The 27,111-nt window shown below is 51.1% G+C and overlaps 1 protein-coding gene across 1 annotated transcript in view; it reads right to left on the reverse strand.

Annotated features, from left to right (window-relative positions):
• Positions 1-290: 290 nt before the first annotated feature.
• The window catches only part of PLEKHM3 (pleckstrin homology domain containing M3), a 94,290-nt gene continuing 67,469 nt past the window's right edge, over positions 291-27,111 (reverse strand). Inside the window, exons 7-8 of the mRNA XM_083154226.1 lie at positions 17,474-17,631; positions 291-1,351 (exon numbers count right to left, since the gene is read on the reverse strand). Coding sequence (XP_083010352.1) covers positions 1,174-1,351; positions 17,474-17,631 — 336 coding nt within the window. The 3' untranslated portion in view covers positions 291-1,173. The remainder of the gene's footprint in view (positions 1,352-17,473; positions 17,632-27,111) is intronic.

Raw genomic sequence — 27,111 nt, forward strand, 5'->3', positions numbered from 1 at the left:
CATTGTATGTGCTGGGTGCTCACACACAAAGCATCAAATACATTTCTGCAAGACGTGGATCGAGGGATGTTTGCTGCTCTGCAAAGGGAAAGAAAAACACAAGACGCAACGCATTGTTCTCGGACAAAACGTCTTCTCCTTGAGGGCTAGAGATTAATAGAAAGATGTGCGACAATGCCTGGGACACCTGCAACACATTTCATCCAACGCGCAGTAACCTGACACCGGGCAAATACAATCAGGCGGATCGTCAGGGCGGAGAACAGGCAGTAGGGAAACAACATGGAAACTATGTTGCAGATATTTTATTAACAACTGCCCTTCCTTGCAGCTTTGGGGCAACTAGTGGTTATCATGCAAGATGCAGTCAAGTTTCAGCCGGAGTACCACCGTTTCAGACAGAGTACCGTCGTTTCAGCCAAAGTACCACCGTTTCAGACAGAGTACCGTCGTTTCAGCCAAAGTACCACCGTTTCAGACAGAGTACCGTTGTGTCAGCCAAAGTACCACCGTTTCACCTGGTGTACCACCATTTCAGCCAAAGTACCACCGTTTCATCCGGTGTACCGCCGTTTCAGCCAAAGTACCACTGTTTCACCTGGTGTGCCGACGTTTCAGCCAAAGTTCGGCAGTTTCATCCAGAGTGCCACAGTTTCATCAGGAGTACCGCTATTTGTCCATCTCTTCTGCTGTCATAAATATAGTTATCCTGAAAGGACTAGCTAAAGCCAATAAATAAAATGTTTCCAAAAGCCCAACATAGCAGCACCTGTAAGCACCTTAACATATCCACCTTCAGCCAGGTACATCAGATAAATCACCAATGTGGACCAGTGAGTCAGCAAGAGTGTAGCACAATTTTTTGCGGGGGAGTCACTAGTCACGCATCCAAGATGGTTGCCAGCAAAAATTACAATGTGAAATACCCAACATAAGAAGAGATCGCTAGATTAATGGCAGAACCAGGATGTCCTATGTGACAGCATGCAGTATAATAGGAGGTGACACAGTTCCTTGTCCTTAGCTGAAGGTAACAAGGGGGCCACAATAGCACTGACTAGAGGAAGATATATCAGAAAGCTGGTTGGGGACATCTTAGTAAGTGCCAGCTTCTAGCAGGGACGTCGGCTGGTTAGGTATGGGGCCACCGGTACGAGAAGACGAGGGCCACAGTCATGTGCTCTGGTACGACAGCTCAAACATATGGCAGGATTCCTCCAGGCTGTCGTCCACGTTCAGACGCTTCCAGAAGGACTTCTGCTTCTTCTGCAGCTCCTTCCGCACACAGCGGGGGCAGGGGACAGTCCTCACTTTGCAGTCCGTATGGAAGACGGCTCCACAGCTCTCACACCTGAAATAAAAGACAATAGTATTAGTATTGAAAGTTGTATAAAGGAATAATGAGGATAATAATGTTCAGACTGATAATAGTGTTCCCAGGTATATGTTATATAGGCGGAGAGAGATAAAGTGGATGTGGTGCTTGTAGGAGAGGGATTGCGGAGCAGGTGTGCGGTGACCAGAGGACTGGGAACACACAAGGACGCGGTGATCACAGGACTGGGAACGCACAAGGATGCGGTGACCAGAGGACTGGGAACGTACAAGGACGCAGTGACCACAGGACTGGGGACGCAAAAGGACGCGGTGATCACAGGACTGGGAACGCACAAGGACGCGGTGGTCACAGGACTGAGATTGCACAAGGACGCGGTGGTCACAGGACTGAGATTGCACAAGGACGCGGTGACCAGAGGACTCGGAACGCACAAGGGCGCAGTGACCACAGGACTGGGAACGCACAAGGGCGCGGCAATCACAGGACTGGGAACGCACAAGGGCGCAGTGATCACAGGACTGGAAACACACAAGGACACGGTGATCACAGGACTGGGAACGCACAAGGGCGCAGTGATCACAGGACTGGGAACGCACAAGGATGCGGTGACCACAGGACTGGGAACGCGCAAGGGCGCGGTGATCACAGGACTGGGAACGCGCAAGGGCGCTGTGATCACAGGACTGGGAACGCACAAGGGCGCTGTGATCACAGGACTTGGAACGCACAAGGGCGCTGTGATCACAGGACTGGGAACACACAAGGGCGCAGTGACCACAGGACTGGGAACGCACAAGGGCGCTGTGATCACAGGACTGGGAACACACAAGGGCGCAGTGACCACAGGACTGGGAACGCACAAGGGCGCTGTGATCACAGGACTGGGAACGCACAAGGGCGCTGTGATCACAGGACTGGGAACGCACAAGGACGCGGTGGTCACAGGACTGAGATTGCACAAGGACGCGGTGGTCACAGGACTGAGATTGCACAAGGACGCGGTGACCAGAGGACTCGGAACGCACAAGGGCGCAGTGACCACAGGACTGGGAACGCACAAGGGCGCGGCAATCACAGGACTGGGAACGCACAAGGGCGCAGTGATCACAGGACTGGAAACACACAAGGACACGGTGATCACAGGACTGGGAACGCACAAGGGCGCAGTGATCACAGGACTGGGAACGCACAAGGATGCGGTGACCACAGGACTGGGAACGCGCAAGGGCGCGGTGATCACAGGACTGGGAACGCGCAAGGGCGCTGTGATCACAGGACTGGGAACACACAAGGGCGCAGTGACCACAGGACTGGGAACGCACAAGGGCGCTGTGATCACAGGACTGGGAACACACAAGGGCGCAGTGACCACAGGACTGGGAACGCACAAGGGCGCTGTGATCACAGGACTGGGAACGCACAAGGACGCGGTGGTCACAGGACTGAGATTGCACAAGGACGCGGTGGTCACAGGACTGAGATTGCACAAGGACGCGGTGACCAGAGGACTCGGAACGCACAAGGGCGCAGTGACCACAGGACTGGGAACGCACAAGGGCGCGGCAATCACAGGACTGGGAACGCACAAGGGCGCAGTGATCACAGGACTGGAAACACACAAGGACACGGTGATCACAGGACTGGGAACGCACAAGGGCGCAGTGATCACAGGACTGGGAACGCACAAGGATGCGGTGACCACAGGACTGGGAACGCGCAAGGGCGCGGTGATCACAGGACTGGGAACGCGCAAGGGCGCTGTGATCACAGGACTGGGAACGCACAAGGGCGCTGTGATCACAGGACTGGGAACGCACAAGGGCGCTGTGATCACAGGACTTGGAACGCACAAGGGCGCTGTGATCACAGGACTGGGAACACACAAGGGCGCAGTGACCACAGGACTGGGAACGCACAAGGGCGCTGTGATCACAGGACTGGGAACACACAAGGGCGCAGTGACCACAGGACTGGGAACGCACAAGGGCGCGGTGATCACAGGACTGGGAACATCAGGGCTGAAATTCTGCACAACAAGGATCTTTTGGAACAGTCTGGAAGATTTTGTCCCCGTCTCTGGGCTCCGCACACTGACACGGCCACAACCCAACCACACGCAATGATGGTATGAGCTGCAGCAACTCGTATACAGGCCAATAATACATCTATATAAAGGCTGGTAATTACTCTATATACAGATTGGTAATAACTCTATATACAGGCTGGTAATACATCTCTATACAGGCTGGTAATACATCTCTATACAGGCTGGTAATACATTTCTATACAGGCTGGTAATACATCTCTATACAGGCTGGTAATACATCTCTATACAGGCTGGTAATACATCTCTATACAGGCTGGTAATACATCTCTAAACAGGCTGGTAATACATCTCTATACAGGCTGGTAATAACTCTATATACAGGCTGGTAATACATCTCTATACAGGCTGGTAATACATCTCTAGAACAGCGCCCCACATCCCCCGCTGCGACATATTTGCAGGGAGAGATAGTGAGGCCAGGTCGGGGTAAACCGGTGGAAATACAGTATTAAATCAGAATCAATCAGGCCTTTATGGCCCTAATTTGCCACCCTGGTGATTTGTATGGGTGCAGCTGTGCAGCCAGAGGTGAGGGCACAGTGACTAATGGCCTCTCCCTCCCCCTCTTATCACCAGACTGTGCCGGCTCCCAAGGCCTGGCCGCACCGCTGTCTGGGTGCACCTGCCGCCTCTATCCAAAGGTCTGCGCCCAGGAACGGAAATCACAGATAAAAGGTGAAGAATTGCAAAATAAAAACACCCAGACAAGGAGCAGAAGTCACGGATCCTGGCACTTATTAACCTGGGGCAGGTGAGGGCGTAGCACAGTGCGGCGTATTGTGCAGCCTGTACAGGGTGATAAGCTAGAGCCCGGGAGATCGGATTGTGACTCGTGGGGACAGAGATGTCCCCAATAACTACACAACTATATATATATACTGTATCATCTATAAATGGTATAGTTGTTGGGTCGACACAATTAAGGTTGACATGCATTCGGTCGACTACTGAAGGTTGACAGGCCCAGTGGTGTTACTAACATTTTTGCGCCCCCCCCCCCCACGATATTGACAGCGCCACCCCCCCCCCCTCCGACTAGCCCCACCCGCCCAAGTAAAGTTAAGCATCCCCCTTACCCCTCCGCATGCTGCCGCCGCATTCCAGGTCCGGCGGCGCAGATATCCTCCTGGCTCCGTCTCCTGCAGTTCTAATGAAAAATGACACCACAAAATGGCTGCCCCCTAATAGCAGACAGTTTTTAAGGATGCTAGAGGAGAACGCCGCCTGCTCTAACATTCCTAAAAAACTGTCTGCTGTATGGGGGCAGCCATTTTGTGGTGTAATTTTTCATTAGAACTGCAGGAGACGGAGCCAGGAGGATATTTGCGCCGCCGGACCTGGAATGGAGGGGTAAGGGGATGCTCCACACAGCTACACGTAACTATAGCCCCGCAGACCGGCGCCCACAGTTACTCAGCACCTCCCCGCCCCAGCGGTGGCTGCGGGGCTATAGTTACGCCACTGGACAGGCCTTAGGTCGACACATGCAAAAGGTTGACATGGCTAAGGTCGACAGGTCAAAAGGTTGACAAAAGCATTAGGTCGACATTAGGAAGGTTGACAGTGAAAGGATTGACATGGGGTTTTCCCTTTATTTCGAGATGACATGTGCCGACAGGTGGTATTTCATGCTCTGCCATCAACTAGGGAGTGGAGGGAGAATACAATAGCGCCTAAACCATGGCGAGCGCAGCAAGCCACGGAGGGGACGCGTACACTTTTTCTGTGTCCATGTCAACATTCGGGACAAAAAAGGTGAAAAAATCATGTCGACCTAATGTTTGTGTCGACCCTGTTGACCTTTTGCATGTGTCGACCTTCAGTGGTTGACCTTAATTTGTTCGACCCAATGACCCATAACCCTATAAATACCAAATCAATCTCCCTGCAAACAAATGAACAAATCACTCGCAATTGCATCCGGCCTGCTGAGCAACAGCCCCTTCCCGCCAAAATGTCAGGTCCGACCCTGTCCTCTCTGCAGGAGCTGGTGGTTGGCCCCTTTTCCGACCGGACCAGTGTGCACTCTGTGGAGTTTATTTAGAGATATGGGATGTTGCCCTTAGCAACCAATTCCATTCTAATTATTTATTTAGTACCTTATAGAAGATAATAGAGAGAATCTGATTGGTTGCCCACAGCAACATCCCATTTATAACAGAACTCCCATCTTAGTAAATATACCCTAACTAGGTGATTCATCGCGCCCTACGGGCGCTCTTCACACCGGCGTAAGGGGCTGCGCCCCCTTAATTTGTGAACGTTTGTATTGTGAGAAATATGGTTAGAATTGTATGTAAGATGCCTGTATTGCAACTTGAGTTGGTCCGCTGGGGGGTTGGAATTGCCGGAAGGGGGTCAGGGGGGTCTGCAAATTGCGGGAGGGGGGGTGTACGGGGTCAATGAATTGTGGGAGGGGGGATTGTGGAGGTCCGTAAATGGCGGGAGGGGCGCGGGGGGTGCCGTGAATCAAGGGAGGGGGGCACAGGGGGGGTGCCATGGGAGTCCGTGAATTGTGGGAGGGGGCATGAATTGCGGGAGGGGTGGTCGTGGGGGGCTGCGAATCGCAGGAGGGGGGGTGCAGGGGGTGCTGTGAATTGTGTGAGGGGGCGTGAATTGCGGGAGGGGGGGTCTGCGAATCGCAGGAGGTCTGCAAATTGCGGGAGGGGGCGCGTGCGGGGGTGTGTGAATGGCGGGGGGTCTGCAAATCGCTGGAGGGGGCGCGGGAGTTGCAGAGGGGGTCCGCAAATTGCGTGAGGTGGGCGCTACGGGGGGGGGGGGTTCCATAAATCGCGGGAGGGGGCGGGGGTCTGCAATTCGCACAGGGGGGGGGGGGGGTGTTTGCAGAATCGTGGGAGGGGGGGCGCGAATTGCGGGAGGGGGGGGTCACAAATTGCAGGAACGGGTGTGCTGTGAATCGCAAGAGGGGGCGGTGGTCCGCAAATCGCGGGAGGGGCGAATCGCCGGAGGGGTCACGAAGTGGGGTGGGGCGCGGGGGTCCCGCGAATCGTGGGTGGGGTGGGACGCGGGGGTCCTGCGAATCGCGGGAGGGGGGTCGCGGGGGTCCCGCAAATCGCGGGAGTGGGGTCGTGGGGGGGTGCCGTGAATTGCATGAGGGGGGCGTGAATTGCGGGAGGGGGGGGGGGCGCGAATCGCGGGAGGGGGTCTCCAAATTGCGGGAGGGGGCGCGGGAGGTGGATGTGAATCGCGGGGGGGGGGGCGCGAATCGCGGGAGGGGGGGCGGGTGGTGCCGAGGGGGTCTGCAAATTGCGGGAAGGGGGGCGATACGGGGGGTTCCGTGAATCGCGGGAGGGGGCAGGGGTCTGCAAATCACGGGGGGTACCGCGAATGGGGGAGGGGGGGTTGCGGGGGTCCCGCGAATGGGGGGAGGAGGGGGTCGCGGGAGTCCCGCGAATGGGGGGAGGGGGGGTCGCGGGGTTGCCGCGAATGGTGGGAGGGGGGGTCGCGGGGGTGCCGCGAATCGCGGGAGGGGGGTTGTGGGTGTCAGTTTGCTGGCAGAGGGGGGGAGGTGCGGGAGTAATGGTGGATGGTGGCTGTGGAGTAATGGCTGATGGTGGGTGTGTACTGTAGCCCTAGCTGGGCGGGGAGAGGTGATGTCAAGGGGGTGGGATCTGGATGTGTAGAACGTTATACACATAGAACACTTTTCCCTGGAGGGGGCGGATTTGTGTATCCTGCTGGGCGGGAACGTTACCTACACAGGGGATGAGTGACAGATCTGGCTAAATATATAAGAGATGTCTCTATAAAATGGCATTTCCACATTGCGGCCCGTAACCGGTCCTTCTGGCCACAGCCATCATCCACCCTTGCCACACTTTGAATTAATGTTTGACAAGTTTACGACCAATAAACGTAGATATTCAGCCGCAATCCAGCGCAGAACCTGCAGCTTTCCCGCCAGTCCAGGGCCCGGGAAGATGGAGGGGCTAAAGTCTACAGGAATAAACGTGTGGGTGGAAATGTACTGTGAGGACTGAGGAGATCACATCATGTCAGGCACATCCGGATGGAAGGAGCACAGCACTAGGCTATATAAGTTATATAGTAACCACGGCCATAAAGGGAACAGGATATTACCTCAGGTCACTAGGTGTGCGCACGGTGTCTAGGCGTGAGGAGATCGTGCTCCTACCCCCGTCTGAGGTAAAGTCAGCGGGTTCCCTCCGCGTGTGGCTCTATACATTGATACCGGTAGTTTTGCCGTTTGGGGAACGTGAAACATGCGTTGGTTTGCTGCGCATTATTTTGGCGCATTCTGCAGCGGCACGCGCATCGTTACTGGGGAATGAATGAATTTTCCTGCAGATATAAAGCAATTTGCAGCAGTCAGCTCAGGTCTGCCGTCATTTCGTAACCACTTGGCCTCCTTCCAGGGCTCATCCCACCGTCAGGTACCTGCCTGGCACCTACAGCTAAGAAGCACTCGCCGGGCAGGATGTGACAGGATAACCAGGCCGGGCTTTCTGAAAGCCGCTAATTAGCTGTGCTGATTGTTTGGTTTGGAACCATTTAGCAACAAAAGAATGTGTCACGGTGATGAAGTGAGCGAGGGTACGTCCTGTGTGTGCGCTGAGCCCCAGGTGAGGGCCTGAGCTCGCGGTATGCTGTTTGCTTAAGGCCTGACACAAATAAATGCACTGCAAACACGTGGCCGGGGGAACAGACTACCCCATTCAGCAGGGCCACAATGTACCGTGTCCCCGGCTCATCTCCCACCACCCACCATACAATGCATGAGGAATGAGCTGTCTGAGCCGGGCCCATCTCTCAGAGCTTAGAGCAGAACTGCAAACAGACATGGCCGATGCTCTCTCTCTGCTGCTGACAAGGCGATGGCTCCGAGGCAGTAATGCTGTTTGCACACCAGCCACTCAACTCTAGCCAGGGTTCCCGAGTGTCGGGGAACGCTGACAGGAAGCATTACTCATGTCCTCACTATGTACACGCACCGGGCAGGGGACACTTCTCCTCAGCTCAGTGCACCAACGTTACCTCGTGCCCATAGCAGAGATGGCTGCATACACCGACACAGAGCGACACACAGGACCATACCGACACAGAGTGACACGCAGGACCGTACTGGCACAAAGGACCATACTGACACAGTGATACGCAGGACCGTACCGACACACAGGACCATACCGACACAGAGTGACACGCAGGACCGTACCGGCACAAAGGACCATACTGACACAGAGTGATACGCAGGACCGGACCGACACACAGAACCACAGAGTAAGAGGCAAGACCATACCAACACAGAGTGACACACAAAACCGTACCGACACACAGGACCATACCGACACAGAGTAAGAGGCAAGACCGTACCGGCACACAGGACCATACCGACACAGAGTGACACGCAGGACCGTACCCCCCCGCGCTACCCCAGATGTACTGCACAACCCTGCGCTACCCCAGATGTACCGCACACCCCTGCGCTACCCCAGATGTACCACACACCCCTGCGCTAACCCAGATGTACCACGCACCCATGCGCTACCTCATATGTGCCGCACACTCCTGGTCTACCCCAGATGTGCCGCACACCCCTGCGCTATACCAGATGTGCTGCACACCCCTGCACTAGCTGCACCAGATGTGCCGCACACATCTGCAATACACCAGATGTGCCGCACACCCCTGCGCTATACCAGATGTCGCACACCCCTGCGCTATACCAGATGTACTGCACAACCTTGCGCTACCCCAGATGTACCGCACACCCCTGCGCTACCCCAGATGTACCACACACCCCTGTGCTAACCCAGATGTACCACGCACCCATGCGCTACCCCAGATGTGCCGCACACCCCATGTCTACCCCAGATGTGCCGCACACCCCTGCGCTATACCAGATGTGCTGCACACCCCTGCACTAGCTGCACCAGATGTGCCGCACACATCTGCAATACACCAGATGTGCCGCACACCCCTGAGCTATAACAGATGTGTCGCACACCCCTGCGCTATACCAGATGTCGCACACCCCTGCGCTATACCAGATGTCGCACACCCCTGCGATACATCAGATGTGCCGCACACCCCTGCGCTACGTCAGATGTGCCGCACTCCCCTGCGCTAGCTACACCAGATGTGCCGCACACCCCTGCGCTACCCCATATGTGCCGCACACCCCTGGTCTACCCCAGATGTGCCACACACCCCTGCGCTACCCCAGATGTGCCGCACGCCCCTGCACTAGCTACACCAGATGTGCCACACATACCACCAATATTCCAGATGTGCAGCACACCCCTGCAATACACCAGATGTGTCGCACACCCCTGCGCTATACCAGATGTGCCGCACTCCCCTGCACTAGCTACACCAGATGTGCCGCACACCCCTGCAATATACCAGATGTGCCGCACACCCCGGCACTAGCTACACCAGATGTGCCGCATACCCCTGCAATATACCAGATGTGCAGCACACCCCTGAGATACACCAGATGTGCCACACACCCCTGCAATATACCAGATGTGCCGCACACCACTGCACTACATCAGATGTGCCGCACACCCCTGCAATATACCAGATGTGCCGCACACCCCTGCACTAGCTACACCAGATGTGCCGCACACCCCTGCAATATACCAGATGTGCCGCACACCCCTGCAATATACCAGATGTGCAGCACACCCCTGAGTTACACCAGATGTGCTGCACACCCCAGCAATATACCAGATGTGCCGCACACCCCTGCGCTACATCAGATGTGCCACACACCCCTGCAATATTCCAGATGTGCCGCACACCCCTGCACTACATCAGATGTGCCGCACACCCCTGCAATATACCAGATGTGCCGCACACCCCTGCACTAGCTAACCAGATGTGCAGCACACCCCTGCGATACACCAGATGTGCCGCACACCACTGCAATATACCAGATGTGCCGCACACCCCTGCAATATACCAAATGTGCCGCACACACCTGCGATACATTAGATGTGCCGCACACCCCTGCGCTACGTCAGATGTGCCGCACTCCCCTGCGCTAGCTACCCCAGATGTGCCGCACACCCCTGTGCTACCCCATATGTGCCGCACTCCCCTGCGATACATCAGATGTGGGTGGAATCCACAGATATCTGCATGAAGATGAACGGGTACTTGCCATGGATTGGCTGATGCCCGGTACAGGGCAAGTTACTGTTCCACAATTGCATTATGGACTTTACTTTTTTAAATGTGTTTTCAGCTTGTACAATGAGTCTTCAGAGCACAATCTCTGTCAGCACAGAACAAATATTAGATTCCGGCTAAGCTCACAATCCCGGTCTTTACCTCTGCTGAAGCTTTTCAGGAAAAAAATGTTTCCCTTTGTGTTATTCTTGTGGCGTTCATCTGGGCAGCTGAGACAAAGCAGCAATGTGGCTAATGAAACTTGTCGGGGTGTTTACTCTAGTCTAGAACAGTGTAAGAAAGCTGATACTAGTCATGTACACACTGCGACACACACACACACACACACACGATAGGAGTGACGAAGGGGCACACAAATATTGCTGTGATTATTTTATAGTCTGACATTTTATATCAACCGTATATTTTTGTTAAACAACTAAAAATGATCTAATATTTCAGGTGTATTTAGTAACCCTAATATGACCTTTTATAGGTATTCGGATGATACGTTGACAGTGGTTGACAGTTGACCCCATATGGTCAACATGCACTAGGTCGACATTAACAAAATGGTCAACACAAGGTCAACATCGCAATGGTTTATGGTTGAAAAGGTTGACATGGACTTTTCACGCTTTAAAATCCACATAAACTCTGATTAGGAACGTGAGTGAAGTGAGCCGTGCGAGTGTACGCGCTACACTAATTGGACAGGTGTTGACACGGACACAAAAAAGTGAAAAATTCATGTCAACCTTTTTATGTGTTTATCTTTTTACCTGTAAACCTTTTGCTTGTCTTGACATTTTGTAAGTGACAACCTTTTTCATGTCAACCCTTTGTGGTCAAGCTATTGACTGGTCACGTAGACACTGTCGACCCCTCAATCCTCACCCCCGTTAGTTTGTAACCATCAATGGTGGATAGTGTTTGACCATCAATGGTGGAGAGTTTTTGTCCATCAAAGGTGGATAGTGTTTGACCATCAATGGTGGATAGTTTTTGACCATCAATGGTGGATAGTGTTTGACCATCAACAGTGGATAGTGTTTGACCATCAACAGTGGAGAGTTTTTGACCATCAATGGTGGATAGTGTTTGACCATCAATGGTGGAGAGTTTTTGACCATCAATGGTGGATAGTGTTTGACCAGCAATGGTGGATAGTGTTTGACCAGCAATGGTGGATAGTTTTTGACCAGCAATGGTGGATAGTTTTTGACCATCAATGGTGGATAGTGTTTGACCAATGAGGAATGGCCACAGAGAAAATACCTGACCCAAACAAAACAAAGAGATGTTTTTAAACCTCCGGACATCGATGGTGGATGCCGACCCTATGGTGCCAAGTTGTAGCTAGTGTGGGCTCTTCTCATATTGTACAACCCACAGCTATCTAGAGGAGTAAGCATGGGAAGGTAGAATAATGAATAATTAACCCCCCACCTCCCATTGCAACCAATAAGCAGAACACACTGCATAATTCTGTAACCCCTGCATAGAGCAGGAAGGTATACCTGGTACTGAACGATATAAATGATGACCGCTGATAATGATGGGGTGCCAGAGGGCCTTCATGGGCACATCCCACCCTTTCATTTGATAATGATAACTTTGATTGTAGACTACGGAAGCAGACATTTATCTGCACTGAAAGCCTCATTTCCACCAGTGGGGGGGGGGGGGGGGGGAACCCTATTATTTTTAACAGGGACAGAGCTGTAGTCAGACAAATAAACATGTTTTGTCAGCAGAGGGAACGGGCAGAGAGTAATGACATTTATTGCCAGACAAAGGACATTTGTGTAAGCCTAACCAGTCTCCAGGAATAAAGTGAAGGACGGGGAACTAATGGCAGCTCACATAATTTATGGCTCCACAAATTGTTTAAGAAGTTGAATGAACTTTAGTGTTTACCTGCTGCAGAATTCCTTGGTCCGCTAATTATCTCTCAGATGGGACCTCACAATGAAAACCTCGTTCAGTGCAGGGTCCGCTCAGCCAGGCCCGGACATTGTTAGGGAATAATGGCTGAAGATTGGGTAAATCTCAAGGTGAGGGCGCTGAGAAGCGAAGACATTGGCGCTACGCTATAACTACTGCATTCAGACGATTTATTTCCACTGAGCCCCAGCAACCAATTAGAAATGAGATATTATTTGTCCACTGCAAGTTACAGAAGAAAGCAATGATCTGATTGGCTCATTAAAACATTTGCATTGAACTGCAAAGTTACAGTAAGTGACCTGTAGTGTATTGGGGATCGTGTGACTTAGGGGGGTGCAATTGTACCAGGAGTACGGTGAAGATGTTGCAGATATAGTACAACTGAGTATTACTGGGACAAGAGGGAGGCAGAGGAGTGAATAAAGTCAGTGCTGGGACGTTATTGTATCATATTGGTTTCATTCCAGGATCTAATTCATGTTCTGTACTGTAAGTAAAGCAAAAAAGCAGAAACTTGTGTCTGGGACAAATCCTGTTGCTACGAATCCCTGCACATACATTTCCATTTTTTTTCTGTGCAGGGTAAATACTGGCTGTTTTTGCATGTGGCCCACAAATGTTTTATTTTGCAATTCAGATTTAAGTTTGGACACACACCACCATACCTCCCAAATTTGTGAACCGAGACTTGCCGCGCCGGAGATGCCGCCAGGCCATAAGGGGGCGGAACCACATGGGTTGTGGGTGTGGCCTATGGTGGATGGGCGTAGCTTAGCACAACAACAAAAACCACATCCATTTCTGTCAGCTCCCCTCCCTGCAGTGATAGATGTGCACTGCACCTATTCAATTATCACCAGCCCCCGACTGTCCCCTCCCCAGCCCGCAGGACACTGCGATCCGTGAATGGGACAGCAGGACAGTGGTAAATTAGCAGGACTGCCTTGCTGCAATCGGGAAATGGGAGGTATGCCCCACTCAAATCTAACTCTCTGCACCTGTTACATCTGCCCCACCTGCAGTGCAGCATGGTTTTCCCTTGTTGTGTGTTTTTTTGCTTTACTGACAAAGCTTCTGCTGTAATCTCACTAGAAAAACAAATAAAAACATGGACAGAGAGTACATGACGTAGGCCTGGGATAAACCGGGAGCCTAATCCACTGCAGGTATCATACAATGGGGGCAGCTCTGCATGTGAACATCTGCCGCAAAATTGTGTCCCGCTCTGCGCCGTACCTTCAGCGCCATTTCCATGTCATACCATTAAGTTACCATTTACCATTAAGTTCCTGCTCAATCAAACCCTTGGCTTACTTCCGTTACATCGATGATATCCTGATCATCTGGACTGATTCTGAACAAGAACTCATACATTTCCATGAAAAATTTAACAGATTTCATCCAACAATAAACCTGACAATGAATTACTCATATACCGAGATAAACTTCCTTGACACCACTATAACAATTCAAAACAACGCAATACAGACAACCCTATACCGAAAACCCGTGGATCGGCCTTCATACCTCAGATGGGACAGCTTCCACCCGAAACACATCAAAAAATCCATTGTCTACAGCCAGGCCATCAGATATCATCGCATCTGCTCCAGCCCAGCAGATAGAGATGTCCACTTAAAACAACTTAAAGGGACCTTTTTAAATCAGGGATATCATCCCACATCAATCAACGATCAGATTATCAGAGCCATCAGGATACCCAGAAATCAACTTCTCCAATATAAAGAAAGAGAAAGAAACAACCGTGTACCTCTGGTAGTCACCTACAACCCACAGCTTGAGGTGCTAAGAAAAACTGCAAAAAAACTACATCACATCATACACAAAGATGACCGCCTGAAAACAATATTCCCAGACCCTCCACTACTATGTTACCGACAACCTGCAAACCTGAAAAATATTATAATCCGAAGTTCACTGCCATCCATTACACAAAGAGGAACCTATCCCTGCAATGTAAGGAGCTGCAAAACCTGTGCCCATATCCTCACTACAGACAGTGTACGGATCCCCAACACACAACAGGACTATAAGATCCCAGGGACATTCACATGTTCTACTACCAATGTAGTGTACCTGATTCTGTGCACCAAATGTCCTATTGGGGGTCTGTATGTTGGAGAAACAGGACAAAAAGTTAAGGCAAGGATGAGGTCCCATCGCCACACAATAAAGGAAAAAAAGACACACTTTCCTGTGGCCAAACATTTCTGCAGCCCAGGACACAATCAGGATCATATGAAAGTGATTATACTAAAAGGAAATTTCAAATCACAAAGAGACAGGAGGGTCTGGGAATACAAATTAATGACAACGTTTGACACCCTTAACACAGGACTGAATCTATCCGAGGGATTTATGGCCCACTACAACATCTGAGGACACTGGCCCAGAGAGAGTGAGGGCATCGGAGCTCTAACTCTGGTCTGTCATCAACTTAGAGACAATAAAACTTTCACACTACTTATCTACAAACCAATTAAGGACTCAATTTACAAGCTCATTCTGTTATTTTGTTTTGTTTTGATCTTAAGAATGTCCATCCATCACATCTTGTTCCTACTCTGCTGTGTATATATATGTGGTTCTTCACACACCTTGTTATACCATGCCTGAGGAAGAGACCTAAGAAGTCTCGAAAGCTTGCATTTTAACAACATTTATTTTTGTTAGCCATTAAAAGGTATCATATTTGCTAGATTGCTATTTTGTTTTTCTCACTGAGGAACAATAAAACTTTTCTTTTATTAAGTTACCATGTAACACATAAATACTGAAGTCCAATCACTTGGTTGCGTTATGGAAAAGGTGTTAATCTAGAGCAGAACAGGCCAACCTGTGGCTCTCCAGATGTTGTGAAACTACAAATCCCAGCATGCCTTGCCACAGTTTTAACACTCCCTTATAGCAAAACTGTGGCAAGGCATGATGGGATTTGTAGTTTGACAACATCTGGAGAGCCACATGTTGGCCAGGCCTGATCTAGAGGATATAGTCATGACGTTCACATGTTCTGAATGCTAACATTCACAAATATCAACGCAGTGAAAACGTCGACATGTTCACAATGTTGACGTAACATTTTGGTGTTATTTTTATGGGGTAAGGCTAAGGGACAGGTTTATGCTAAGATATGAAAAACAGTATGTCGATATTGTGTCATCAACATGCTAAATATTGACATTTTAACTATGCCACCATGTGTCAACTGGTGTCCATGTCGACATTCCATCCCACACTCCTGAATAAGGAGCTCACCGGAGTACGGCGTAGCGTGCTGCTGCGGGTGGAAGTGTTTGGATAATGTCAGAGTGCGATGTATAGCGATGATAACTGGACCATAACAGATGCTCAGACGCACACGTGCAGCCCTTCTATCACCCTTTTTATGGAGCAGTTGTATATCATGTTTACATTACGACCTGACATTTGTAGTCATAAGGCTGAACAGATGGGCCAGGCGGACTACAGAGCTCCTTCCTATTACAGTCATTGTATTACTCGGGGAAGTTATTCTGGGTGCAGAAAATGATAGCGGAGTTTAACTTGTTCTCTCCCCACGCTCACCAACAAGTACTAAGGGCCTGATTCAGACGTGCTGGCTGGGCTGGGCCAGCGAGTGGGTACATGCAGTCCTTGTGAACACCCGCCCCTGTGTGCGGATTGCGTACGCAGCCATGCACACGGGGGGACATCAAAACCATCGAAGATTCCTATTTCCCTATAGAGCAGGGGTGGTCAAACCGGTCCTCGTGATCTACCAACGGTCCACATTTCCAAATCAACTAGTTGCTGTAAAGGCGCAGTCATTACTAACTGTCACATTCCCCAGACCACCTAGCTGGTGCACAGGCGCAGTCATTACTAACGGTCACATTCCCCAGACCACCTAGCTGGTGCACAGGCGCAGTCATTACTAACTGTCACATTCCCCAGATCACCTAGCTGGTGCACAGGCGCAGTCATTACTAACTGCCACATTCCCCAGATCACCTAGCTGGTGCACAGGTGCAGTCATTACTAACGGTCACATTCCCCAGATCACCTAGCTGGTGCACAGGCGCAGTCATTACTAACGGTCACAATCCCCAGACCACCTAGCTGGTGCACAGGCGCAGTCATTACTAATGGTCACATTCCCCAGATCACCTAGCTGGTGCACAGGCGCAGTCATTACTAACGGTCACATTCCCCAGACCACCTAGCTGGTGCACAGGCGCAGTCATTACTAACGGTCACATTCCCCAGACCACCTAGCTGGTGCACAGGCGCAGTCATTACTAACGGTCACATTCCCCAGACCACCTAGCTGGTGCACAGGCGCAGTCATTACTATCGGTCACATTCCCCAGATCACCTAGCTGGTGCACAGGCGCAGTCATTACTAACGGTCACATTCCCCAGATCACCTAGCTGGTGCACAGGTGCAGTCATTACTAACTGTCACATTCCCCAGACCACCTAGCTGGTGCACAGGTGCAGTCATTACTAACTGTCACATTTCCAAACCTGCTGCAGTCATTCCTACTATAGATCCACAGGTGGCCTGAGACACATGCACTGTTGGTAGATCTTGAGGACAGGTTTGGCTGCTACAAGTACAAGTGTGTACTTGTGATCAGGGCCCTCCTACCTCTCCTTTTATTATCACCCAGTCTCATCTTATCACTGTGCAACGGAATATACGGCTGTTATATAAATAAATGATGATAATAATACGCTGGTGTAGAACGCTAACACAATGCAGATACCGACACAGATGAAGCAGCCAACGGCATTTATACGTCTCCCAATGTTACAATGATAAACCAACAACATACTGTATATAACAACGGTCATACAACGGGATAGCGGGATGACTGACACAAGCTCATCAGTGCGGGAGATGGGGACACTGTTACCTGCTCGTGGAGTTCTCCTCAAAGGGGTACAGGATCTCCCCATTGTTGCAGATCTCACAGATGAAGCCCTTCTGGCTGCACAGGCTGCAGCTGTAGACATGGGACGTGGCAAACTTAATCACCTTGGTGAGGAACGGCGCCAACTTGCCTTCTACGACCTGTATATGACAGACAGAGGGTATTAGTAGATGTTCCGGATATTCATGTTATTGTGTGGAAGAACAATCTGTGCCAGGAGACACTGGGTCCCACTCAGACCTGATTGCCAATTCGCGCACACCTGCATTCTCCTGTCTCCGCTAAGCGCTGACTGCCTGTCACTCTCTTTGGCGCATACAGTACAAGGCCAGTTGCTGTTTTATTTTTCATCTGCGTATTCAGACGCTCGGATCTGGGAATTAGGCTAACGGGACATCTGTAGAGATTTGTACGGAGGTGTCCGCTGACCGTCTGAGACATCGGATGCAGCATCGGATCGCCGAGTGACCCTTTGTCCTAGTGCCTGTCGCAAGTGGAGCCTTATGAAAACGCAGTCACGGGCTGAGACGCACGGTTGGCGCACGCCAGCGTTTGACTCATCACCACCAAACCTCCTGGAAATACTCACTGTCAATCAGTCCAGAAATTCTATTTGATGGTGGCTACCTTGTTATCCCTGCAGGCAGGGACGGGGGTCACTGGGAATACCCAGCGTTTTATGGGAGTCCCCATGTAAATGCTCGCCCCGTCAGGCTGACTTATTTGCGATGGCAGGAGGTGGTCGGTGACCATCGATGATTTCTCCTGCAGTGGCAGCATGTAAGGGGATGTGTATTGATTATGATTGGGGCGGGTATTCGGTGGGGCGAACTTTGCAGATTACTGAGCCAAGCAGAATCAGGCCTTCCAGTTACATACATGACACACGGGTCTTCCATGTACAGACTAGGTACAGAAGTTTTAGCGGATTTGCTGATTGGTTACCGGTGCCCTCTATTGTCGCAAGAGGGTATCCGGATGGTAAGTCAACCAGGTCTCTGTCAACAGTCAATGGGTCAACACTATATGGTTTACATGCATATGATTGATATGGCCAAAACGTCGACACAATGAAAATGTTGACACGACTACTGTGACACATGAGGTTTTTTTTACGTTTTCATATTTCTTTTTCTTTACCTGCCTCCCACCTGGCAGCAAGACAGTGGATGGCTGTGAGCTTGCTGATTGGTGGGTGGCTGGAGTTATGCACCAATCAGAGTATTGACAGTCATTCACTGTATGAAAGCACATGGAGAGATGGGGCAGGATGCTATCATTTATTTTACTGTGTCCCATGAATGGGTGTGTAGGGGCCCAGTGCATCAGGGTCTCCACGACCAGGGCCCACAATACTGAGAAGATGGCCTTGCTGTACCCACTTTATGCCCACGTACTGCTGCTTGACTTCTATGGGTACATTGCTTCCAGTAGGTACATTTATGGTCACTTCATACATTGCGCCTGTTTCGGACGTGGGCAGAAAGAGCAGCCAGAAACGTGTGTGAACCACAAACACAGCAATCGAATAGGGTAACAGGGAACCCTTCCCAGAGCACAAGACGGTTTATCTGTCCCATTGTTTGTCATTTAGCAACATCTTGTGTCCGGCTCTCTCTTCTGTGTTCAACAGACGTTGTGTCCATACAAATCTCTCAGCATTACCCCTGACAAAGCCGTCCCAGCAGGAGGAGAGTCCATCGCTCCTACCCTGACACGACCTCTGACCTCCCTGGGCAATGGTTCCAATCAGCACAGGTCAGCTGTGATGGAAAGCGTCTGTGAGCGTTGTTATCCCACCTTGTGTGCTACATTAGAGGGGTAAGGAGGATGGAGGCCTGATGCTTGTTGGGACGTCGAGCCGGATCCAGAGATGTGCGTGGCAAATGGATTCACAGCTGCAAATTTGTACACAGCGTCTGAACAAAAATATGGTGCTGTGGAAACCGTTGGGATTTGTATTGGGGCGCCCCCCGAAGGCTACGTTCAAAGGGCCCGATTCAGACTCACTCACAGGGGCTGCAAATTTGGAGCCTGAGCAATTATTGAACGACAGCGCATGTGCAATCTGTCCACACGAACTAAGCCATCTCTGGCAGTTCGTAAGTTGATAGCCAGGAACTGGCCGTTCGAGGGCGGAACGTCTGCGTTTTCTGGGACTGCTCCGGAAGATGTCGGCGTTTCCTGGCCGTTGGGAGGGAGGACCGCTGATGTCAGCAGCAACCTGCTACTCCCCACGGCCTTCGTAGCGCCAATTAAGTGTAGACAAACTCTGCGCACAGGGTGTAAGATCATCCGATGTTGAGTAAACTACTTTGCGGCCATCGACATGGGCCGGATTTCACGTGCGCAGGTGGCGTTTACCTGGTCGCTGGGCTCCAAACTTCCCTAAAATTATCCAAACGCTAGCTGTTGACATGCTATTGTTGGCATTTACATTACAAACATTAAGCCCTGCTGACATATTAAAGGTGGACATTCAGACCATGTCGGCATTAGGATACATTTGGTGGCTCTGCTCTACCTCTGCTTTCCAGGCCATTCTGTGTCGGCTGCGTCTGTAACCCGTGTTCCCCTCAGCACATGCCGCTATGACCTGTGACAGTGCTAGGGTTGGTGTGTAGTGCAGTACTGTGTCCTCCATAGTATGAACTGCCGACACAGGCTTGTAGATACTTTTCCATGTCAGCCGGACATTGCAAGAAATGACGTGTTGGCCCGATGAGGGTGTAACATGAATTATTTTACCATAACATAAACTATAAGGACGGCCGCAGGACTAACACGGACCTAGGAGGATATTCGGACAGGTCATACTGTGCCAAAACCACCGAAATATTCGCCAACTTGGATAAAGCAGTCGTAGTCATTGGCAACTACCCCCACATCTTCCCTCCATGCCTCTGAGGGCAAAATCATTGCAACAAGTTTTTAAATCATTGTTCCAACCGATTTCTCCGGCGATCACAAACATTACAGCAACAATGTAACGATTTCACGGCCAAGATGAAGTGCTCACGTACAAGGTCCAGCTTGTGTCAACCCCTACTCCACCGACATGTAGGGAATCCAGGGAACCTGTTATTCAATGCGACGATGGGTGTAAAATGCTCCCCATTCATGTAAACATCTCTGAATTGCCCTGAGACACTGACATCAGAGGGGGACATCAATAGACGGGATAGACACATGGTAATCGCGCCGGCTGCTTTCATCCTTTGTGTGGCCTCATTCAGGTGCCAGCCGCACGGTGCTTCCCAAGGTTCACAATAGTGGGAGACCGGCACAAGTGTCACGAAATGTATCAAAGTGTATCTGCACAGCTGCAGCGCCTCGGATGGGGGACTACGACTTAACCCTCGCAGCGCTTCGGAGATCTGTGACAAAATAAATATGCGACATTAAAGGGAATTAAAGGGACACAATCCCGAATAAAAGTCCATGGGCATGGTAAAGGGGTATGGGTCATTGGGTCCACCACTGAAGGTAGACAGGATTGGAAGGCCAACTCAAGCATTAGGTCAACAATGGCAAGAATCAAAAGGTCAACATGTGGTTTTCACATTTGTGCCCTGAATGCATGGAGACAGTCAGAGTGTACCGGGTACACTGGCATGGCCCGCGAGGAAAAGTTGCACATAGCAACCAATCAGATTACACTAATGATAGATAATACATAGAATGTGTTTGGTTGCCAAGGGAAACATCTCATCTTCAGCAGAACTCCCATCTTAGTAAATTTACTGCCTTCCTTAAGGAACAGAGAAAGCAATGGGGAACCAGGGATTCTGGGTAACAAGGGATTCTGGGTACCCAGGGATTCTGGGGAACCAGGGATTCTGGGTGGTATTATCTAATAAAGACTTTCCTAATGATCTCATTCCCTTTGCCAGTGTACTACATGTACCAGCAGGGACTGTCTGCCAGGAAATGCCAAGTTTCTCCAAGTGCAAGGAAGCTCTGATCGCCTCTGAAGTTGGCCATGGCTAGCTGGGATATGTAGTGCGCTAGGAAAAGGTGAATATTAAATCATTTACTAAGAATAGTAGCCCCACAACCACCACACGAGGGGTCCGGTGATCCCTTGAGTGACCGTGATCCCTACGGATTCCAGCGCCATCCTGATGGGCCGAGGGTTGGCTGGCATTACAGCGGACGGGCTCCATGATGTGCTATTTCTTAATGCGCGCGCAATGTGGCCACCCAACATTATCTCTCACCGATTTTTCCAAAACCAGTGAGCAGCCGGAAGTTCCAGCGATGTCACTGATTTGGGGACAATCGGGGACAAACAATAAGACTACAAGACAGCTGCATTAGTGACGACTTCGCAATACGGAGCCTCATACAGTATATTGTTTAACTTACGATTCCGCCATTACATCTAGGAAGGTTTGACAATCAAAAATATCTGGAGGGTGACTTGGGCCGCAACGATATTGGGTCTGGACACCTTTCCCTCTATTCGGATTCTGTTCCATAAGGCGACACGATATTTCCCTGAACTGGGGGGTTATTATATTGAAACGTTTGGGTTCCGGCTCCTGTAAGATGGGTCGGGGATCACTGATTGGATCTGTGGAATTGCAGGGTGAGGAGATATTGGGCTCTGTCACTACTATGACAGCAGAGGAGTCCCAACCAGAGGGCAGGATCGGTGCTCCGGGAATAGGGATGAATGTCCCGTCAGGGTAGGGCTGGGCATACAGCGAGCTTGGAACGGTTTCATGCAGACTGCTGTGTGTGGGCTGTTTCCACAATGATATAGATTTGCTTTAACCAGTTACTTGTCAGAAGATCTTTGTACCCAGGGAGGTGCCAGGCTGGTGCCCACGGCAGCCTCAGGACTGTAAGGCACAATAATTATACAGAGTGGTTTGGTGTCCTGTATAGCGGCGCACATGTACCGAATATCCTTATAATTCCCAGTCATAGGGGCGTTATACAACAATGCCAGTTAGGGTCATTACCACAAGGAATAATCCAACGGACCTCGCTGACACAAGACACAAACATCATAATTCCAGTCTAAGACAGAAAGTCACTATAATTACCTTAACTGCTGGAAATAGATGATTAAGCCAAAACCCCCCCTAAAAATACACCGGGGAGGATGCCAAGCAGGGGCTAAGCTGTAATTTACAACAGCCTGGTAGTTTATGGTAAACCCCAAAGTGTGGAAAGTGCGGAGAATTCTGAAATGTGGGATATGGAGCCAACGAGAGCAATAAACAGTGCGGTTTACAGTTCCAGGAGCATTTTGCAGGGACGGGTAGAAAGCAGCCCAACATTTCCCCCCGGACTCACAAGGAGAATGGTCTCGTTTTTCATTAGTGCACATCTGCGGTGTGAGACTCACTGCGCTGGAATCCTGCCCTTACAGCAACACTCACCGCTACGCATACGGAGACGTCAGGCCTGCTTCAGCTGTGTTAGCAAAGCAGACAAATGGGTATAACAATGCTGCACTGCAGGTGGGGCAGAAGTAAAAGCTGTATAACGTGTGTGCTACATACAAGGGACAGCAATATTTAAGCTGCACAGGAACAATATACATGTATCATTGATGGCTGGATTATCTAGAGAACTGCAATTTAGTTGCGTTTGGACACACTCAAATTTAACTCTCTCTGCACCTGTTAAATCTGCCCCACCTGCAGTGCAGCATGGTTTTGCCATTTTGAGAACAAATTGTCCTGCGATCAAGTCTGAATTAGGCCCATAGTGGGAAGAGAGTACACATTCGTGTGGTCATGCCGCGATAAAATCCTCCAAATTTTTTGATCGCTAAGATGTACATAATATGATTGACAAGAAGCTGCCGCTTCTGGGTGGTAACAGGTCATTTTCTGGGAGTTTCTGGGATAATGTAGGTGTGGCCAGGTGTTATAGAGAAAGTCATGTGACATCAGCTCCACCCCCGATCAGCCTGATTCTATCACAGCCGCTGAGTAAGTCCTGGGCAACGCCCAGACTGCACACACTGGGAATCATTACATGGGGAGCGGCTGTTATCTGGGAGTGTCAGGTAATACGCAGGCGTGGTTAGGTGTGTGAGGGGAAGTCATGTGACGTCAGCTACGCCCCCGATCAGCCTGATTCTATCACAGTCGCTGAGTAAGTCCTGGGCTACGCACACACTGCACACACTGGGGAATCATTACATGGTGAGCGACTGTTATCTGGGAGTGTCAGGTAATACACAGGCATGGCCAGGTCTGTGAGGGGAAGTCATGTGACGTCAGCTCCGCCCCCGATCAGCCTGATTCTATCACAGCCGCTGAGTAAGTCCTGGGCTACGCACAGACTGCACACATTGGGAATCATTACATGGTGAGCGACTGTTATCTGGGAGTGTCAGGTAACACGCAGGTGTGGCCAGGTGTGTGAGGGGAAGTCATGTGATGTCAGCTCCGCCCCCGATCAGCCTGATTCTATCACAGCCGCTGAGTAATGCAGCCCACACACGCGCCGATGCCGGCGGTGCGATGCTGTACGATGGGGTGCGCGCTCCCGCGGCACCTCATCGTACAGTACAAAAAGTATGTGCTGCACATACTTTTTGTACTAGCATTTTCTAGCACAGCATCGCATCGCATGCACATCGTATGCACAAGGCATACGATGCAATGCTGTGTGTGCTAGTTAAGCCCACAACGCACGCTGGAATCGGTGTGTGTGTGGGCTGCATAAGTCCAGGGCTACACACAGACTGCACACACTGGGGAATCATTACATGGTGAGCGGCTGTTATCTGGGAGTGTCAGGTAATACGCAGGCGTGGCCAGGTGTGTGTGGGGAAGTCATGTGATGTCAGCTCCGCCCCCAATCAGCCTGATTCTATCACAGCCGCTGAGTAACTCCTGGGCTACACACAGACTGCACACACTGGGGAATCATTACATGGTGAGCGGCTGTTATCTGGGAGTGTCAGGTAATACGCAGGCGTGGCCAGGTGTGTGAGGGGAAGTCATGTGATGTCAGCTCCGCCCCCGATCAGCCTGATTCTATCACAGCCGCTGAGTAAGTCCTGGGCTACGCACACACTGCACACACTGGGGAATCATTACATGGTGAGCGGCTGTTATCTGGGAGTGTCCGGTAATACGCAGGTGTGGCCAGGTGTGTGAGGGGAAGTCATGTGACGTCAGCTCCGCCCCCGATCAGCCTGATTCTATCACAGTCGCTGAGTAAGTCCTGGGCTACGCACACACTGCACACACTGGGGAATCATTACATGGTGAGCGACTGTTATCTGGGAGTGTCAGGTAATACACAGGCATGGCCAGGTCTGTGAGGGGAAGTCATGTGACGTCAGCTCCGCCCCCGATCAGCCTGATTCTATCACAGCCGCTGAGTAAGTCCTGGGCTACGCACAGACTGCACACATTGGGAATCATTACATGGTGAGCGACTGTTATCTGGGAGTGTCAGGTAATACGCAGGTGTGGCCAGGTGTGTGAGGGGAAGTCATGTGATGTCAGCTCCGCCCCCGATCAGCCTGATTCTATCACAGCCGCTGAGTAAGTCCTGGGCTACACACAGACTGCACACACTGGGGAATCATTACATGGTGAGCGGCTGTTATCTGGGAGTGTCAGGTAATACGCAGGCGTGGCCAGGTGTGTGTGGGGAAGTCATGTGATGTCAGCTCCGCCCCCAATCAGCCTGATTCTATCACAGCCGCTGAGTAACTCCTGGGCTACACACAGACTGCACACACTGGGGAATCATTACATGGTGAGCGGCTGTTATCTGGGAGTGTCAGGTAATACGCAGGCGTGGCCAGGTGTGTGTGGGGAAGTCATGTGATGTCAGCTCCGCCCCCGATCAGCCTGATTCTATCACAGCTGCTGAGTAAGTCCTGGGCTACGCACACACTGCACACACTGGGGAATCATTACATGTTGAGCGGCTGTTATCTGGGAGTGTCAGGTAATACGCAGGCGTGGCCAGGTGTGTGAGGGGAAGTCATGTGATGTCAGCTCCGCCCCCGATCAGCCTGATTCTATCACAGCCGCTGAGTAAGTCCTGGGCTACACACACACTGCACACACTGGGGAATCATTACATGGGGAGCGGCTGTTATCTGGGAGTGTCAGGGAATACGCAGGCGTGGCCAGGTGTGTGAGGGGAAGTCATGTGATGTCAGCTCTGCCCCGATCAGCCTGATTCTATCACAGCCGCTGAGTAAGTCCTCGGCTACGCGCACACTGCACACACTGTGGAATCATTACATGGTGAGCGGCTGTTATCTGGGAGTGTCAGGGATAAATAATGCAGGCGTGGCCAGGTCTGTGAGGGGAAGTCATGTGATGTCAGCTCCGCCCCCGATCAGCCTGATTCTATCACAGCCGCTGAGTAAGTCCTCGGCTACGCACAGACTGCACACACTGGGGAATCATTACATGGTGAGCGGCTGTTATGTGGGAGTGTCAGGTAATATGCAGGCATAGCCAGGTGTGTGAGGGGTAATCATGTGACATCAGCTCCGCCCCCGATCAGCCTGATTCTATCACAGCCGCTGAGTAAGTCCTGGGCTACGCACACACTGGGGAATCATTACATGGTGAACGGCTGTTATCTGGGAGTGTCAGGGATAATGTAGGCGTGGCCGGGTGTGTGAGGGGAAGTCATGTGACATCAGCTCCGCCCCCGATCAGCCTGTTTCTATCGCGGCCAGTCCTGCACACAGCCGCGCTAAGCAATTTGCAGGTTTGCACGGGGCAGGATTTCACGTAAACCTGATCATAGGGCTCCAAAACTTAGCATCCCAGCGACCAGGTCTGAATAACCCCTATACCTCACTAGATTATATGATAACATTTTAATATTTGAAAGGTATTTCTTCAACTGTAATAAGTCGCTGTTCATAAACATTTCCTAACAATTGAATCCCCTTCTGTCCAGCTCATTAATTGGGCCACACTGCCAAGGATCAGGCCGCTAACGGTGATTTAATACAAGCTTCAGCCCATTACCCCCAGAGGATTGTGCGGCCACAAGCGGCTTGCCGAGTGAGACACAATCATCAGTAGCGGCCAGTGTGCCGGAGCTGTCAGCCTTTGTCTTTCTGCTTGTTAAATCTGAAAGCCCCTAATTAGTTATCATGCCTGCTAAGCGCTCCGGACAATGGGGAGTAAGGAATGGGGAGGCGGGGATGGGGGGGGGGGGAGCTGCCAGTGCGTCTTTGCGTGGCCTCCCCCCTGAACTTGGGTCATGTGTCTCTGATGTAGCGTGTGTGAACACAGAACTGCTGCGCTTCCATTTTTGCATGGGCCGAGCCGCCTCGCTGGGAATGCAGCGTCCTGCTGGGGGCTTGCAATCTGCGGGGTGACGGGCGAGACCAACGGAACAGCATCACCTGTTCATAAACTGGGTATTCACATCTGCAGCGTCCATTGTCCGGGCGTCCTGCAGCTGCACAGTTCTCCCAGCACTCAGTCGCTCCTCCGCCATTTCTCTCACAATGAGAGTGTGGCCGCCTGACACAGAGGTGACAGTATGTGCAGTCCCGCTGTTGTCTGGGTTACATTGTTACACCTAACAGAAATATACATACAATGGGGAAGATGTATCAAGCCTTGGAGAGAGTGGAGACGTAACGAAGCCCACGGGGG

The sequence above is a fragment of the Crinia signifera genome, chromosome 7, assembly GCF_055691185.1.
Source record: "Crinia signifera chromosome 7, ASM5569118v1, whole genome shotgun sequence".
In the NCBI taxonomy this organism is placed as follows: domain Eukaryota; kingdom Metazoa; phylum Chordata; class Amphibia; order Anura; family Myobatrachidae; genus Crinia; species Crinia signifera.